We start from the raw sequence: 20087 nt of genomic DNA on the forward strand, positions 1-20087 counted from the left end.
GCATATCTACTAAATATTAGGGGTGTTTACAGTTCGGTTCGGTTCGGTTTAGACCCAAAAAACCAACTGGACCGAATTACAGTATTGTTGTAAAAATTTAACTGAACCGGACCGAAAACCGGTTCAAACCGAACCGAACCGAAAACCAGTTCAAACCGAACCGGTCCGGTTCGGTTAAATCCGGTTTTTTAAGGAAAAAACCGGGAAACCTAATCCCTTGGGTTTTTTTTGGTTTTTTTTTTTAAATTGGCTTACGGTTTGGGAAGATTTAGTCTTTCATTCATTACAAAATATCCAAAAGGAAGGAATTCACTTCAAAATAGCATGGTTTTACAAGAAAAGCAGAAAAAGAACCGTGGGGAGTTACAAGATGTAACCCACAACTGTTACAACTTACATTGAAAATTAGCAGTATCATTGACAATATGAAATAGAAGCAAATACATTTAGCAAAATTTAGTGGTTTTTCTTTTCTCTATTATTGATATCGAAACAAGACAGGAACCAGAGCCAACATTAAAGTCTATTTAATTTATCTAAAGCATTGTGCAAAAGGTGTACAATGAACAACTCTTTAATTATGACAGTAAATCAATCAGCACAACTCAATGTAAGGCCCGATATCTCTTGAACAGTTTAACGCTCCCTCAACTTCTGAGGTGGATATGGGAATTGATTTAAAGTGGCATTAAAGTCATCAAATGAAAGATCAAGATTAGCACGCTATGTGAAGCACACGAGAATGAACACATGGATAAACAGTAAACTTTACCTCTTTGACTCTTTTTGTTGCAGGTGAAAAGAGAGGCCAAGGGGTTTTGTTCTGGTTTTTTTCCACTGCAAGTCTACTAGATCTAGATGGATGCGGAGATGTGAGTTATTTACTTGTTGATTAGCTAAAGAAGAGAGTCAAGAGACACATGCAGGGGGCAAGAGGCAGGGAAGATGAAAATTAAAGGGGAAAGGAAGAAGGCTGGTCTGGTGTGGGCGGTGGCTGCAGAAGTGAATTGTAATATCATTTAGGTTTAGGTTTACACTTTATTATACCATTTAGTATTTATACTAGGTCGTTTCTGCCTTTTTGACTTTATTTTTATGGGTAGCCGATTTGGTTCACCGGTTTTGGTGGTGAAACCGGAACCGAACCGAACTGGAAAGATTTTTGGTTTTAGTAATCGGTTTTTTATCTCGATTCGGTTTTCTCAGTTAATTTTCAATCGGTTTTCTCGGTTTTTTCAGTTATTCAGTTTTTTTGAACACCCCTACTAAATATCATACAAAGTTATCACATGCAAAGTTATGGCCTCCAGGTTTCAGTTTAAAAGGTCTTGAGAACTTGATAAAACTACAACATAATGATTTAAGTTTTTGTTGAGTTGCATGTTGTCCTGAGCTTTCTAGTTTGTTTCTAGTTTTTTCATTATATATATATATTAGCATTTTCTAGTTTTTCCATTGACTAATTTTAATTATAAAATAAAATAATCAATAAAGCATAGATTTCATGCTACTTGTTGTGTAGTTATACGTTCTAGGCAAAATTTGAGTATATCTAAAAATAAAATTTCATCCAAGTAAACCTAAGTTCATATTCTTTTAATTTTTTAGTATTTTTATTCATGTGAGACTTAATAATTACACTAGAAAACTTTTATTACAATTGACACAGTTTTTTTCCTTTACCAATGAATAATTCATAAATATTATTTTTATTATTATTTTATGACTAGAGATATGGTTTCACACACTTATTTAAATTTCTTTTTTGTCTAAATATTTGTTTAAGAGTGTGGTAGAGATTGTTTTTCAAAATGTTTTTCATTTGAAAATGCATCTAAATAATATTTTTTTAAAAAAAATTTAATTTTTAACATTAGCACATGAAAACGATCTAAAAACAAAATAAAAATTAATTTGAAGCTAAAAAAATTGAAAGCACGATTGGACCGCAATGCCAAATGAAACCTATAATCTATCCATAATAAAATTTTTGTTTCATATTTTTTTATTTTTTTGATATAAAAACTATTGAAAAACATTAAAAATATCAATTTAACATATTTTTAAATAAAATACACTTTCAAAACATATAAAAACAAAAAACAAAAATCACCACAATACAAAACACTCACTCACTAAAACCTTGGGATCCATGCCATCATTTATAAGTAATAACATGTACTAGTAGTTGATAATTAATTGAATACAAGATCCAACCATATATCATAGAAAAGAGATGCACCAAGAACATGACAGGAGGATAGTGCCAATTGGATAGTTAGAGCATCTGAAATTGGTGAGCACCTACCATTCAATTTCTCTTTGGGGGACCAAAAAAATATACCTCGATTAGGTTTATTAGGTAAAGCTTCACTATCTCACAATGGATTGAAACTCTTTTTATCATAATTATAAAATCTAATTTGATGAAAAAAAAATTAAATTCATAAATTACCAAATCAATCTAAAACAAACTCTTTGTGCAGATCTCTTTTATATATGTATATATATAATTACCTTGTGTAATTTTAATTTATTATAGAAAAAAAAAACTATATAAATTATGAAAACAAATTAATGTAAAATTAAAGGTAAAAGGCTTAATGTTAATCTATACATTTTTCAACTCCAAGTCTTCTTTGATCAAGTCAAACAATCATAAAAAGAGGACAACAATTTAAAAATAATTCTTATTTTCTTTATTTTCAAGACTAAAACAATATTAAAAGGAACATAACTTTCCGTAATATGTAGTCTTGATCTCGGTTTTCTTTTACCCAGTAAAAAAAAAATCATAAAAATTCTTGTTATTTCGCTTTCAAGATTAGAACAATAAAAGGAGGACCGCATTTAATATTTATATATGTATTTTATAATTAAATCATTTTTTTTGTTTTTTTAACGAAAATTAAGAATAGATTGATAATCTCGGATATGATCTACAAGTGCATTTGATAACATCTTTTACAGAAATCTATTTTTGCCTGAGATAAAAGAGGATTTTTGGAATTCTAAAATAGAAATTCCACACAATTGTGATCTATAGAAAGCATTACACAAATTTAGATAGGAAAAAATAAATTCTAAAACAAACAGGAAAATATATATATATATATATATATATATACACCCTCCACATATTTCGGCGAGAGCTTGGTTGACAGAAAAACTTAAAATCCTAGCTATATTCATCCACCGAAAAGTCTACCACCTCTCCCTAGTTAGGTGAATCACGTCTCCTTAGTTGGCTGATATTCCTATCGCAAAATAAATCCTCGATACAAACCAAGACAGAGAGGACACTGCCACCTGAAACTGAAGCCAACCCTCTGAGTCTCTGACTGTACTTTTCATAGGTATCATCAAAAGAACCAAAACTGAAAGGAAAAGCTGTTCTGTTCAGTGATGGGGGCAATAAAGGCAGCATCTGGGGATGCAGTGTTAACTTTCATGTGGGTGTTTGTGTCTGCCATGTTTGGTTTGTTCACAAACCTGATAGTTACTGCTCTCGGTCTTCAAACCCTTGTCTGGGCTCCTCTGGTCATCACTACTTGTATTGTCTTCACCTTTGTTTTCTTGTTTACCTTGATTGGTGAGGCCTTGGGTGGTGCCAGTTTTAACCCAACCGGTACTGCTTCTTTCTATGCTGCTGGGGTTGGTGGAGACACTCTCTTCTCCATGGCCCTCAGATTCCCTGCTCAGGTATACGTTTACATGGTAGAATTGTACCTGTTATTGCATGCATGCATGTCTTTCTTTTGTTGTTCATCAGCTGTATTGATTTCTTTGTGTTTGGTTTCTTCTTTTTATTGGGATCGTGTTTAAGGATTTAAGTCCTTAATTATCTTGATTTGTTTTGTTTGTAAAGCAAGATGATGAATTTGAGTGTTCTAGCTTCCTTTGGGTCCCTCCTTTTCTTCCTTTTTTGTTGTTTTGTTTCTTTTCTTGGAACTTTTTACTTCTCTGGTTGCCTTTCATTGTTTATTGCTTCTGTGTCTTGATTTCTCTGACGGAAGAACATTATCCACAACGATCCATCTTCCAAAAAGAAGTAGCGTAGTTTTGAAAAGAACAGCCATGATTTACTTTCCAAAGAAATTGAATAGAATTGTTAAAGGAAAACGATTTGGCAGACACTCTGTCACAACAAGACCAGTTCAGTTGTGCCAAAGCTATTCGGAAACAGGATTGAATGGGAATGATTAAACTATTAACAACCGAATGTCTCCTTGACAGGCAGCAGGGGCTGTGGGAGGGGCGTTGGCTATCATGGAGGTGATGCCAGTTCAGTATAAGCACATGCTTGGGGGGCCTACTTTGCAGGTGGACTTGCATACAGGAGGCCTTGCTGAGGGGGTTTTGACATTCTTAATGAGTTTTGCTGTTCTTGTAATTATCCTTAAAGGCCCTCGTAACCCTCTGGTGCAGACATTGTTTCTTTCCATTGCTACCATAACATTGGTGGTTGCAGGTTCTACTTACACCGGTCCTTCCATGAATCCTGCCAATGTGAGTATCTCATTTGTCTTTGCTTCTCAATTTCATTGTCATCTTTCCTTTGAGAAGATATGTGGAGTGCTTATGAATCTCTCAAATTATGCAGCAACCTGTCTTTTTCGTACTTAAAAGTTTAGATTGTAAAAGCATAAGCTCCTAAACATTGCGTGCATGATGCAAATCACCTTTATTTTTCTTCCGCTTGTTGTTATACTGGTTTTTTTTTTTTTTTTTCCTTGTTGCCATTTCTGCATTTTGGTTAAGATCGTTTTAAATGTATGACTGACATTGCCTTGCTAAGGAAACCAAGACCTGGCTGATGCTGAGACAATGTCTCATAATGTCTGAGTGTTAGGTGTGTTGCCATTGAATGTGCCTAACCTTGACTTTGACCATCCACCTTTGTTGAAGAAGATGGCAGCCACCATTAACTCCCATGTGCAGCCTTCTCAATTGTCAAAATTCAGCAGCCATTATTGATGAAAAGGAGCTGGAGTTGGTGCTAGCATTTGCCTATAAAAGAGGCATGTTTTGAGAGCTAAGGGGTGAGAGTTGTGAGTGCAATAGAGAGGAAGAGAGAAAGAGGAGTTGCTGCCATGGGCAGCAGACCTGCTGCCATTGCAGCAATGAGTGAGTTGAGTGAGTGGATGTGATCCTCCTCCTCCATGTATTTATTGTAATCCTTTCTCTATCTCTAAATACAATGGACCTCTCCCGTGGATGTAGGCGGTTTTGCCGAACCACGTAAAATATTGTGTCAGTGTGCTTGCCCTCCCGAGAGCAAATATCAGTACATCACCGGTCGGAATTCCCAACAATTGGTATCAGAGCTAATGGTTTAAGTGGTGTTTGATTTTTTGCTCAAAAATGAAAGTTGTCAAAATTATGTTTTGACCATACCACTATGTAGAGGAGGAAGAGACGAAGCCACTGGTGAAAACCGCGTCGAAAACGGACGTCAGAATCTCCTTCACGCGCCGTCACTCTCCGGCGAGGTGACTGGCCACGCGCGACGACGCGCGCCACGCGTCACACGCGTCTTCTTCGCCCGGATGGGCTGACCCGACCCGAATACCAGACGACCCGACCCACGTGGCTGACCCGGATAAGGATGACGTCATCATGACGTAACTTGTGACGTCATCATGCACAGTAAGCATGGCCCAAGATGACATCAGCATGATGTATTGGTGACGTCATCAAACACAGTCAGCATGCCATGCCAGCAGACACGTCAGCAAAGTGGGACCCACATGCCATGTCATCAGCCGCGAGCCGAGCCACGCCGAGCCGAGTTGAGCCGAGCCGAATTGGAACTGAGCCGAGCCGCGAGCCGAGGGATAGGATCCAGTGTAGCTGATCCTACGTGCAACCGGATCTGAAATTGAATCTGAGCCGTTGATCAGGCCAGAATTGTTTTGATCAAATCTTAGCCGTCTGAAGTGCGATTTGGACGATTCAAGACATGTTTCCAGCTAATTTGATCATTCCGGATGCAATGGTACGGTCCGATCGTTGAGATTCGAGACCGAAAATGGCAGTGGTGAATTATGAAAGAGAGATTGCCCGATCAGGAGGCATCTGAAGGTCATCATGGTGGTCGATGGAGATGAAGAAGAAGAAGGTGCACATGTTTACCCAATTACATGTGCTGAACTGTTAAATGGGAAAATTTTAATGCCTTGATGGAAGGCAAAATTGGGACACTCAGGATACCCGAGATGTGGACAATTTGAGGTGTAGAGTGAAAACTGATGAAGACCAATCTTGACGAATCTAAGCACTAGTAGTCTCGCTAGATGTTGAGAAATCAGGTATAAAACCAGTATATTCCAGATCACTTGCAAAGGAGAGCCGTAACAAAGCTAGCAAATGGTTGTATATACGGAGAGACAGTACGATGGATAGATATGGCCTAAGAAGTTCTGTCTAGGAGATTGGGTTTTAAGCGGGACCGTTGTGACCCCTCCAATCTTTCCTGGGAACTTGCTTAGTGGAAGGATTATCCATACGGTACTATTTTCGTATATATAGCAGTTTGTAATGAAACAGTTGAAGACTAGCAGGATGCCGGCACAAGGGGAACAATTGGGTTCCGTATGATCAAGGATCTGATGGAGTGGTGATTTCTCCAAAGAAGCTAGATTCGGTGACTGTGATTTCTCGAGGGGAGAATTGATGAAGACCCTGATAATGGAAGAGAAATACAGCAAGGGGATAAAGATTGGCACCCTATTTTGACTTGGACAGGTGTTGTGACAGGATGAGCTGCTGTCAAACATAAGCAAGGAATAGGGAGAAAAATCTGGAGAACAGATATTGCACAAAGGCACACGGAGATTGTGCAGGAGTACCCGAGGGATCCAATGAGGTACTGTAATGAGACAACAGGTGCAAGGAGAAGAAGAGTTCCCAGATGAAGCTCAGAGCAGAGACTATGTTCAACATGAAGTCTCTTATGCTCTTAATAAAGGCAACAAGCGAGGACCTTTCTAATGCATGCAAGGATGAAAAGAGAGTTGTTGCAGAGGCACCTAATTGAGGGGGTGCAAACGCCTGTGATAAAAGGCGACCGCCTATGATGAAAGGCGAAGACACCAAAGAGAGTGGTGTAGGTGGAGCTGTCAAGCAGAAAGGTGTAGAAGCTCCAAACATAGAAATCGAGGTGGAGGATTGCGAGGAATATACCGCAAGTTTCTCTTTCTATGTAGTCAGTGGCAGTAATCTCTCCCAAGTCCACATGGTGGTAGAGAATCTTGGAGCCACTGGAGTCATCCCGATGAAGGAGGATGAGACCGCCCCATGACAGTGGGCGGAGACACCTTAGAGAGAAGGTGTGAGGGCTATGAAATGAGCCCAAGATCAGGTCGCCCAAGACAACGGGCGTAGACACCTCAGATGGAAGGTGTGGGCCACGATGTGAGCCCAGTTCAGACCGCCGCATGACGACGAGCGGAGACACCTCAGGAGAAGGTATGAGGGCCATGATAGGAGCCCCAGTTCAGAACGCCCCAGAGCCGATGTAATGGCTAGATATAAGTGGACAGATGGATAGCCAATGAAGTTGGCTATGATGAGTATGAAGACAAATGCAGGATTGACTTTCATGGATATTGCCCTCATGCTAAAGATCAATGAGCTAGAAGACATTTGCCTTGGATAATAAGTGTGTGACTTGTGGAGCATTAAGACGCGGCTGCTATGAAGGAGCAGAGGGCATGCGCAGGTTCCGGGAACGAGTTGACTCTTGTCAAGGTGGTGAGCTCGGTAATGGCATTGTAATACTCAGAGTATGGAGATAGATATGGATCAACCTTTAATGGGCTGCCCCCATGGTTAAAGGTGGAGAGCTACCTGGACTCTTACGACTAAGAGCGAGAGACTCATGGAGAAGTAAGGCGTGGTTCCTATGGTGGAACAGAGGGCAGGCGCAACTCCTGGATGAGTAGACTCTTGGAAGAGTGGTGGGCTTGTGATCATATTGAGATACTCAGATAATGACTGTCGCACTTGGAATATCCGTTTGAGGGGGTGTTGTAAGCCTTGGTGTGAGGCTTGATGAATCATTCCGGACCGAGCATGGTTGATACGCTCGAAGGGGAATGTTGTGTCCCAGAGACAAGCGTTAACACTCTTCAGATGTGAAGTGGCAGACCATCTGGTTGTAGTGATCCTTTTGTGTGAGAAAAGGTGTGCTTTGGTGACTCTGGTGATTGAAAGGTTTGGCGAGTACCTGTAAACTTGGCCGGAGATGCTCTCAGAATGGTAAGCTTGGAAGAGCTGCAGGATGCAAGATTGTGCTAAAGAAGCAAGAGGACAATTGCCCATATAAATGTCAAAGGGGGTGATTGTTAGGTGTGTTGCCATTGAATGTGCCTAACCTTGACTTTGACCATCCACCTTTGTTGAAGAAGATGGCAGCCACCATTGACTCCCATGTGCAGCCTTCTCAATTGTCAAAATTCAGCAGCCATTATTGATGAAAAGGAGCTGGAGTTGGTGCTAGCATTTGCCTATAAAAGAGGCATGTTTTGAGAGCTAAGGGGTGAGAGTTGTGAGTGCAATAGAGAGGAAGAGAGAAAGAGGAGTTGCTGCCATGGGCAGCAGACCTGCTGCCATTGCAGCAATGAGTGAGTTGAGTGAGTGGATGTGATCCTCCTCCTCCATGTATTTATTGTAATCCTTTCTCTATCTCTAAATACAATGGACCTCTCCCGTGGATGTAGGCGGTTTTGCCGAACCACGTAAAATATTGTGTCAGTGTGCTTGCCCTCCCGAGAGCAAATATCAGTACATCACCGGTCGGAATTCCCAACACTGAGTTCATCTCTTCTCTCTCTGTTTGAGAGCGTGTAAACCTGTGTAATTCAGGAAATGTAGTGGACATGAGATAGGGAAGGTCAGAGCCATCCATCTCCTCTTTGAAAATACTTCTGCCAAGTCTTAGGATATTCTGCTCAATTTCATGGAAAAAAATTCCTATCTGATTAACAAATCTCACTGATCCAACACATCCCTTTCTCTAAACAAGCAAACTACAAAGAGCAGACTATAAACACTATCAAACAAGCAAACTCCTACCAACTCCAACAAACTAAACCATAAAAAACCATTAAAATTTCCACCTTAAAACCGTCTCATAATTCAAGAAATTCAAGAAAAACCCCGCAACTCATAAAATCCCTCTCACCAATCTGTTTTTATTCTTGGTTTCTTATATGTATCTCATTGTCAAGTGATATTCGTTTGGTATCGAATAGCTAAGGACTTTGCTCTTTCTCATTCTTGACTAGATGGGATACACAAGGGCTTTTCTCATCTATCTCCTCGGTTTACAGACAAATGATAGGGAGGAACATAAATAACCTCGTCGTCCTTTTCCCTTATGCTCACTTCTACGTTCTAACTGATTATATGCAGGGTAAAGTTAAGATATTTTAATGTCATGATTAGCAGCCTTTTCTCCTGGCATCTAGGTCGTTCTACTATTAACAGTGTCTGGATTCTTAAATCTGCAAAGAGCAAGGGGGATGGGGAATAAAATGTTGATCGGGACTATTCTTTCTTTAAGGAAAATTAGCTTTCATAAATGTGCAATGTATTAGTGTTGTTTTATTGCTGGTGGTGGTGGTGGTGCTAGGCAATATTGCAGAGGTGGAGATTGTGATAGCAGGTGGAGATGGATGTGACAGTCAGTAGTTACAGAAGAAATCTACAACGTGGATATTATTACCCAGATATAACTTTTATTGCTACCAGTGAAGACAGGTGGAAACAGGGGAGGAACCCCTTGTTGTGTTGCATTTCGTTTTGGGATATGGAGCATGAATTTTTAATATTGGTTTGATACATTGAAACGCGTTCTTTGTTCCATCCAGCCAAGCCAATGGTTTTCTTTGGAATTTGTTGTCAGGATATATGATAGATAATCAAAGTAGTTCATGAGAAATTTGGCAACAAAGTTACATTTGCTGATATGCAGATTACTCTATTAAGGAAATTGGATCGGAAAGTTTACCTTCCAGGATTCCTTGGAAACTTCGAAAGTATAACCATCCTCCTGATAAGTATGGAACAATAACTAAGAAAGGTTATAAATTGTCGAGAAATTATTCAAAACTGTTGGGAATCATACTCCCTCTCTTCCTTTCTTAAAGACTCTGTGGGGTTCATGAATAAATGTGAGCAAGGGTGTACAAATTCTTGGAGTTCATGAAAGGAATTCAGCTTTGGAAGTCTTTCAGCCTGTTCTTTAATGGTTTCATTTTGAAGTTTGATTACCTGCAATTAGAGCTTTGACAGTTCTGCACATCTATGGGATAGAAAAGATCTCTTACATATGTCAAATTCAAGTTTTGGAGATTGACCTTGCTCGCACCATTTTGATAGAACTCTTGCCTTTCATTTTTCGTGAGTATCATGCAATGCTCTAATTTGTTTACTGAACTTTCATTCTAATTTTACATCTTTTACTTAGGTAATAGATGGTATGTGGCCCCAAGTGGCGTAGCGTGATGGTAAAGGGCTTGAAATCTGCATAGCAGGTTTCGAGTTCGAGTCAGGGCATACACCTCTTGTAAGAGCCTAGGACAGCCGGGGTTTTACTCACTCACCTGAGCCCACAAAGTATGCTTTCCGGAAAATGAGGTTTCCTCGAATCCAAAAAAAAAAAAATAGATGGTCTGCATATGCATCCACTTATCCATAGGTAAGTTAGTATGGTTGTCAATTATGAGTGCAAATTCTAGATGCTGGAACTGCGATAGATTCATGTCTAAACTGCTATTAAACAGCGAAGTAGGCAAAAGTTCACCAAATCCTTCTTGAGTTGCCTAATGTAGGTGGGTGTTATCTCAGTTTTTTTGTAATGCTGAACAAGAATTGATGAGAATACTCAATCTTGATGTTCCTGTGAGGGATGGATCAAGTTTTGACCACTTGAGAGGGCCCAAACTAAGATTAGTTTTTTGTTTCATCTTTTTTCTTTCTCAGAAGAGGGGTAAGGGGTATATGAGCTGCCATTGTTATTTCCTCTTCCTTCTTTGCATCTGTTGTGTCTTCATACAGAACTCTGACTTTGTCATGTCATATTGTTTGTAACATGGAAACTGTGAGAAACTAACTCCTAAGCATGTTAATCCCTTGCACGTTCTGCTGTTCCTTTTTTATCTTCAGAATACAATTTGGCTATGGCGTGAGGATTGATCTTTGACTCAGTAGAGTCTTTATCTTCATGGATCAAATTTTAAGATCTGAGAAGCTTGTCATGACACTTGTTTTTGCTAAAGGTAGAATGTAATGTTTTGAGATATAATCAGATTGTAGAGCCCACCTGTTACATACAAATTTCTGATCTTTCTGGGGTATATCTTCGATCTAAAGCGTGGTTCTTACATGATCATCTGCATGTTAGATTGTTATTAGAGGGCTTCACATGATTGCAACAACGCTATTCTATTACCATTTATTTACTCTAGAGATCATAGATTCATGGAAGTCTTAATATGAAATGCTTGTCTTTTGATTGAACATTTAAGATTTTCATCTGCAATAGATCCTGATGACGGTGTTCTAGTTTTTCATTTGATGTTTCTAGTTTTCTTGAACATTTTGATGCAATCAAGTACATTTTGATGCAAATCTAGTTTTCCTGGACTGTTTGGAAATCCAACAAATTCTGTAACTTATCCTCTTCTGTTCTCGACAGGCCTTTGGGTGGGCATATGTAAGAAAAGGGCACAACACATGGGAGCAGCTCTATGTTTACTGGATCTGCCCCTTCATCGGAGCGATACTGGCCGCCTGGATCTTCCGTGCTGTCTTCCCCCCACCAGCACCCAAACAAAAGAAAGCCTAAAATGACAGAGCTTAGATCACCATTGTTTTACATTGCTTGATGCGTCAAATGTAATAAGAACTTCAGCATTTCATTTCTCTAGCCATGTTAGACTTTTTGATCTTGTTTCCTTGCTCAATTCTCGATTTGATCCAGGAGGGAAGAACTTTTAGTGGGATTGCAGCAACCTGGACCGAGTCATGTTAATCTTGCGCTTTTTGTGCAGAGTTGATTCCTGCTAGATTAGCTCCTGGTTTGGATGCCATAAAAGTTAGAAAGCAAGGTTCCTTGCATGCTGCCATGCCTTTTCGCTCTAGCAAAGCTAGTGTTAAGAAATATAATAATGATTATTTTTTAAAATATTTTTTATTTAAAAATATATTAAAATATTTTTTTAAAATAAATTATTTTTGACATAGTACATTAAAATATTTAAAAATATAAAAATATAAAAAAAATTACAAGTGCTTTTTGACTGCAGAAACAAACATATTTTTTATTGAATAGTGAAACTTTTTCTCTTTTTTTTTTCCAGTGAAAAACAAACAAATTTATCTTTTTAATTTTATGAAAAAAAAGAAAGAGTAAACTTTTTCAAAGTTAAATGCATAAAAAGCAAAGGAAAAGAGAGGGAAATAAATAGAATCTCTTAAGCAAAGTGTTTTGAAAAATTAATGATTAAAAGAACTTGTTCAAAGTTGAAAAAAATCAGTGCTAGGTTCCATTTTTTTACATTCAAAATAAGCATTTTCCTACTAAATTTTAAGTAATTGGGCCAAATTGAAAGGCTTGTAGTGGTTAGGGCCGAATCTGAATATTCAAACAATTCGAGACTAAACAAAGCAACTTTTCTTACCGTAGGAGAAGCAGCGGCAACAAATTGGAATTCTTGTTTTTCGTATTATTATCACTGTTTTCCTATTTCGTTAGAGTACTATTCAAAAAATTATATTCTTGTAAGATCCATTAATTAAAATTAAAATTAAAAAAGAGGATTTTATTATAGTCCCTCCCACAAAATATTATTAAGTTAAATAGTTTTTTTTTTTACTTATTTTTTTTTTCAATTTCAATTATTTTATTCAACATTAGTTTTATTGGTTATCAGGTTTCATTTTTTTTTTAATTTTTTTTTTATGAGGTTATTCTAATTTCATAACATGAATGGTAGATTTGACTAGTTTTACCCAAGTTTTTTTTCTCTTTTTCTAATTGATTTTTTTTTTAATTTTATCTTTTAATATTAAATTAATTGAAAATTAGACTTTATGATTTATTTAAATTTGTTTCCTTTAAGATTAACACCATGTTATGACTTGGGTTACATGCAAGATTTCTAAAGAAGCTTTTTTAACACAATACAAAAAATATAATATAAACTCAGATTATAAAAACAAATCATAAAATCATGAGTAATTTTTTTTCATACAAGGTTCATACGAACAATAAGCAATTCCATTAGTAAGAATATGGTGTACTTGTTCATGCATGATAAAATCCTACCATGCAAAATCAAAGGGGGGAAAGTTGGAAATGGTTGGCAAGACTCAGCGTCTAAGAAAAAAAAATTGAAAACAACCATGTCTTCATAACTATGTCTTCTTATTGCCTAAAACCACTTTCAATGCTCCCTCCAACTGCATGACCATATTTAGTGTTTTAGCTTATCTTATGTTCGCTGTCTTGATGAAAAATATATCACTTTTAGATATTGTTATGCTCACTTTTAGATATTGTTATATTTTTATAAGTTTCAAATATTGTTTGTTACACATCACGAGTTTTAATAAAATAGATTAATAAAGAATTGTAGGTTTTTGTATGCATTAAAATCATTGAATCAAACAATTAAAGATATGACTTTTTTTTATTTATCTTGAAGTTCGTTTCCTTGTTAAATTATATTTTAAACAAGTTATGAGATTTTTTATAAAGAAATTATAATGTTATAAACTTATTTAAAAGACTATAATATTTAGGCATAAACACATGGTGGATCAGACTTCAAAGTATGGTATGTCACTTTTGTCCATAAAAATATCCCTATAGAATAAGAGTTTTCATCGTTTTGTCACATAATAGGTAATTTATTTTATTTTTTATGAAGAGTTTAAGCAAGACTACTTTCCCTTCATTTTTATACTATTGATTGAATAAAAAAAATCCATGGAGTTCATGCAATAGTGAATAAACACAAGGATATGCAATAAGAAAGTTAATAAGAAAGATAAGAATTGGAAACTTTGAATTATTGTAAAATCATAAAATCAATAGTAAAATCATGATTTTACTTGATTTTATTGATTTCACATTATTTCAATTCGATTTTATTTTTTTATATATAATTTTGCACAATAAATATATATTGACTTGTAAAATTATATAATTTTATAAGTTAATTCATGAATTTAACAACCTAGGTAATCAGTATAACATATACTTTTATCAACAATCATCCTCATCAATTGCTCTTTTATCATATTTGTTGGAATTGCAACAAATAATTCATCATTCTTTGACAACTCCTCCATATTTAGAACTCTCTATACATTGGTCATTCCTCCGATTACCTACATTTGTATAAATATATATTTCTGAAACTATAAAGATTTGTTTTTAATATTTTGATAACTAATCCTTGCAAACTAACAACTCAAGCAAGATCATCCATTTTTATAGCTCATTATACACATGACTCGTTTCATTTTCCTAAATTCCTAAATTATTTAATGAATGTCTAACATTTATGTTGTTAATTAATTACAGCTTTGAATAAACAAAAACCGCCAACTCTCATGCAACTGTTCTTGCACATTTAGAGATGATAATTTCCTCTTAATTATCTGGTGTTTCATGTCGTCTGATTCAGTTAAAGATTAGGAATGAATTCAATCCGGTTTGATTTTTTTTCATTAACATGAATATCCGGGTCAATTTACACGTTTAATTCCACAGGCTTTAAAATTAACGACTATATAAACTTCTAATGGTCTTGAGGTTTATGAGACCCGAACCGGTAATTTTTAGAATCCAAATATAAAAATTGATTAATTAAGTTATACTCCTTAAAATTAATCCAGTTTGACTATTATTTGAAATGGATGTGAATGACAGATTTACTCAAACCCATTGCCATCAACTTTTTAACATATTTTTATTTTTTTCTTTTATGGAGTTATTTTATTTTTTTAATGTAATGTATGAGTTTTTGTATTATTATTTTTGAAGGATTTTTATGATTTTATGTATTGATTTAAAGCTGTGCAATATTTCCATCCATCAATCATATTTATTTCCATTCATAATTTATGATTTTATGCATGAGTTTGAAGCATTAGTTTGTTTTTTAAGCTTAAATCTTATTTTTCAGAAATTGATTTAAGATAAATAAAAAATTAGTCCAGTCAACTACCTCGCGAATATATATTAAGTAAAAAAAAAATATATTTTCTAATCTAATTTAAAAAAATTAGTGATGAATTTTGATATTCTAATACTAGGACATCTTATGCAGTAATATGATTAATTCAAAGAATCTCTTTGTATGTATAGTTTCCTTTCACATAAAGTGAGTTATTAATGAAATCACTTTCTTTAAACTTTACACAAATCTCAAAAGTCTTGCACTTTACACTATCTCCCCCTTTTAAAAAGAATTTTTGAAAATTTTTATTTTAAATTATTTTTTTAATAATTATAAATCATTCTAATATTAAATATAAATTTTAAAAAATAAAAGAATACTATTTAATATATTATAAAGCACTAACTTTAAAAAAAAAAAAAAAAAAAAAAAAAAAAAACACTACACGCTTTGCCTGAGTTAGAAGTATGTATACACACTCTCCCATTCATTTAATACTATTTATTGATTAATTCATTTATTTCCCATCTCTCTCTCTCTTTCTCTCAGAAAATTTAACCGCAAAATAAGGAGAGCTGGATTCATCACAGGAACCAGTGCAATCCTTAACAATAAAGCCACCACAACCACCACCTCCGGTGGCCACCTCCACCACCACCACCAACGGCCAGATCCGTTACCGCACTCCCTCCTCGGCCGAACTACTCCTCGAAACGGGCTCCACCGCCACCTCCCCGACCAACTCCGACAAGGCAATGAAGCGACCAGGCATGCGACACGAGTCACTGAGTGACAAGGCCCACAAGTACAGAGGAGTGTTGCTGGTGATTTCGATCCCGATGCTTTTGATCGCTTTTGTGCTGTTGGTGATGCCGAGTCGTGAGGATTATGAATACGGAGGAGGAGTGAGTCGAAAGATGTCTCCGAATCTTGTTAGGGATTCGAGGAGTTATGCGGTTATTTTTGACGCCGGGAGTTCAGGGAGTAGAGTTCATGTTTTTTGTTTTGATCGGAATTTGGATCTTGTTCCTATCGGTAAAGAACTCGAGCTTTTTGTGCAGGTAATTAACTGTTTACTTACATTTAATTAATTAATAGAATAGAATGTGAATTGTTTTTTTTTCCTTGTACATCTTGAATTTTAGTGAGGTAATATTGCTGTAATTTGTGGAAATTGGATTTTGATTGGAAATGAGTTACATATTTGTTATTGTGAAATTTTTAGTTTGCTTTAGTAATTTTAGTGAGGCCAAGTTTCCGTTGGCTGAGAAGTTATAATGGAAAGGAAAGATTTTGTTGGTGACAGTGAAAGAGTCTGATGCTGCTGTAGTTGATTTTAGTGTTTGGTTCAATTTTTGAGGTTTAAGAGTGAGAGTATGTAGCAGAGAATGAAATCGGGATGGACGATGTCTTATTAGGTTTGATGAAGTTTTTTGATATTCTTTGGCATTTTTTTTTTTTTTTTAATTTCTTGGATTGAAAATGCTTGGTGAGTTTAGGAGAAATCAGGGGATATTTTGGAAGATCGGGTATTTTTATTTAATTGTTTCCAAAAAATAAGCAATTTTTTTCTCAAATTTTGTTCCTGAGAAACAAAATGAGTGGTTTTAAAAATGATGACAATGGTGACTTCAGCACTTTGTTTCATGCTGTTTTGTTATACAATTTGTGCTCCTGATGTTGTTTTGGTGTTCTGGTTATATAGCTTAAACCAGGTTTGAGTGCTTATGCAAATAACCCGCAAGAAGCAGCCAATTCCCTCTCTTCACTGCTTGATAAAGCTGAAAGTTCTGTGCCTAAAGAGCTCCGACCAAAAACACCAGTCAGAGTTGGGGTGGGTAAAAAAATTCAGATCTTTTTTTTTTGTTTTTATTATCACTCGCTTGAAACTCATAATAAATTAATTGAAGATCAAATGATGTGATGGGTTTACAACTCAACTTAATGATTTGTTGGGGTTGCTTAGTTACTGTATTTTCAATGGATATGTAGGCTACTGCTGGCTTGAGGGCATTGGGAATGGACGCATCAGATAGAATTTTGCAAGCGGCAAGTCCTTATTTGATAGTCTATATTTTGCTTGTCTTCTCATGCTTTGTCACGATATTGCATGCTTATAGCCATTTGAACTCCATGTTTGAAGGTTAGGGATTTCCTGAGAGCTAAAAGCACCCTGAAATCTGAGGCAAACGGGGTCACTGTTTTGGATGGTTCTCAAGAAGGTTCTTATCAGTGGGTATGTTTCATTGATTCTATTACACACCTACATGTTTGTACTTTCAACTTAGTTACACTGATACTAGTATTTTCAACCATTTGAACCCCTTGTGACACTGCTGGCAATTCTAATGACTAGAGAATGATGACTAGGGTGTAATGGCATGTTATTTTGTAATAGAAGTATTAAAAAACTGTGTGGTGTCCCCATGCTAAGTTCAATCATAAAATAGCGGGAAACTTTCTACAACAGAACTAGCTGGTCAGTAGTTTCATAAATTGGAGATTACAAAGAAAAGTCCTGTTAAATTTTAGTGAGTGCATCAAGTTGGATAGAAATGCTGTCCTTCTCAGAAGAAGGCTAATTCCATTTGTAAAGGCTTCTCTTGAATTAGGATGAAAATATGAGCCTTCATGCATGAGTTTTATGCTCAACATTAGTGAATCACTAACTAGATACGAACACTTACTAGATGGCATTTGCATCACTTACCTATCTTGATATCTGGTGTTCCCTTGAACTTTTCTCCCACTTCTGTTTCTATTTACACTCCCCATTACATGTGCTAAAATGCACTGGATATCAGTTACGTGACCAGTTCATACATCATAGTACCTCTGCATTGGCTTCCACCCTAGTCCGATAGTGTGTTTGTGCTTTTCCTCTGGTGTCACATGCTGACTTTGTGGTCATACAAAGTGCCAATGTATTTTTTTATTGCATCTAGAAGGTCTTGATGTAACATATTGAATTAAGATGAGAATTTTTTTGGTCTATTCTGTCCTCAATATTATTGTTTGGTCTTTTCTTGCTTTAACTTGCATGCATTTTGCAGGTGACGATAAACTACCTTTTAGGAAATTTAGGAAAGAAATATTCAAACACGGTTGGAGTTGTAGATCTTGGCGGTGGATCTGTTCAAATGGCATATGCGATCTCCGAGATGGTATGCTGCAAAAGCTCCAAGGATATCTGATGGAGAAGATACATATGTAAAGGAAATGTTTTTGATGGGAACCAAATATTACCTCTATGTTCACAGGTTCGGTTCATCACTAGCTGTGAGTTTTCGTATTTATCAGGCTGCAATAGAATTTTCCTATGTAGAAAAAAAGATTTTGGTATGGTTATTAGCTGTTCTATGGATATACAGTTGAGTATTTTATGACTGGAAGTTCAAAATCTAATTTTGGCATCTTTCTTGTGCACAGCTATTTGCATTATGGTTTATTAGCAGCTCGAGCAGAAATTTGGATGCTTCAGAGGACTCTAGCAATCCATTGTATCCTGGGGTGGTTACGATGGTAATGAATTACTTCCTTTGTAAAAGGCCTGATGAGTTTCTGTCTTTGTTTTATCATGTTGTTTCATCTTCTTTTCTGATTTGGGGACTTAAGTTCTTGTTCATAATTTGTTGCTGCATAATTTGCTTTATAGAATATGAATATCCTGTGTGTGATTAGAAGACATTGGTTAGAATGGTAATTTTACATGTTCAATCCTAACCATTTAACAAAAAAGAATATTTAAGAATTTGGCCAACATGCTACATGATACCATTAGATGTGCGGGGGCACATGCAGTGCACGTTCTCCTTATTGTGATGTTTCCTCTCAGATATTATTCCATTCTATATTTTCATATAATCAGTGGAAAAGTGGAATGAAAAGTTGTAATGATGTGTGGTATCTCATATAATTTAAATTTTAAAATATATTAATAACTTTTAAAAAATTTTAGACTGAATTTCAAAATGATGTTACAGCAAATCACTTTAGTAATTGAGTTTCTTTCTGGATCTTTAAAAAGTAATATAATTAGAAGTGGTTATAGTTCAAATAAGAACCATATCAAACACATGTATGGTGTTTAGATGATCAAATGGACTGATAAATGTCATCTCTCTTCCTGGCCTTGAAATTGTTTAAAGGGGTATACAATTATGGAGGGAAAGACCATAAAGCATCAGCTTCTCCATCTGGTTCAAACTTGGATGAGTGCAGGAGGGTAGCTCTTAATGCTCTCAAAGTTAATGAATCGACTTGTACAAACATGAAATGTACATTTGGAGGAGTATGGAATGGTGGCGGTGGGGATGGACAAAAGAATATGTTTGTTGCATCATTTTTCTTCGACAGAGCTGCTCAGGTACCAGTCATGCTTGGGTTTCTTGTGAAATGCATTATAGGTTACAATGCCTTGTCTACAAATTTAGTATGCTAACTACATTGTTTACATTTGTAGGCTGGTTTTGTTGATTCAACTTCACCAGTTGTCAAAGTTCGACCTGTGGATTTCGAGCATGCTGCAAAGCGTGCTTGTGGAACTAAACTAGAGAATGCTAAATCCATATATCACAGTTTGGATGAGAATGATCTGCCATATATATGCATGGATCTGGTCTATCAGTACACATTGCTTGTCGATGGATTTGGTAAGTCCCCTGCACTTGAGTGAATTGTCAACATTCCTGCTAACTTTCGCTCCTGAGAGCTGTGCTAAGATGATGTTTACTTATCCTTGGTCATTCTTTACCTACAGCTATGGATCCATTGCAAGATATGATGTTGGTGAAGAAGGTTCAGTACCGAGATTCCCTTGTGGAAGCTGCGTGGCCACTGGGCAGTGCCATAGAGGCTGTGTCATCACCAGCACAGCTCTAAATTGCTCTA

General features: G+C 36.2%; 1 protein-coding gene and 1 pseudogene across 2 annotated transcripts; both read left to right on the forward strand.

Annotated features, from left to right (window-relative positions):
- Window positions 1-3144: 3144 nt before the first annotated feature.
- Window positions 3145-12079, forward strand: LOC118046761 (aquaporin SIP1-1). Of its 2 annotated transcripts, XR_004687231.2 has the most exons (4): window positions 3145-3702; window positions 4237-4509; window positions 11705-11904; window positions 11990-12079. XR_004687231.2 is itself a non-coding variant. In XM_035055772.2 (3 exons), the coding sequence occupies exons 1-3, from the start codon at window positions 3406-3408 to the stop codon at window positions 11852-11854; spliced, it is 720 nt and encodes a 239-aa protein (XP_034911663.1). In that variant the 5' UTR covers window positions 3145-3405; the 3' UTR covers window positions 11855-12079. The 2 variants fall into 2 exon arrangements, 1 of the variants encoding a protein (XP_034911663.1); XM_035055772.2 differs by having other exon boundaries at window positions 11705-12079.
- Window positions 12080-15699: 3620 nt separating this feature from the next.
- Window positions 15700-20087, forward strand: LOC118046764 (apyrase 2-like; annotated as a pseudogene).

The sequence above is a fragment of the Populus alba genome, chromosome 19 (assembly GCF_005239225.2).
Source record: "Populus alba chromosome 19, ASM523922v2, whole genome shotgun sequence".
Lineage (NCBI taxonomy): Eukaryota > Viridiplantae > Streptophyta > Magnoliopsida > Malpighiales > Salicaceae > Populus > Populus alba.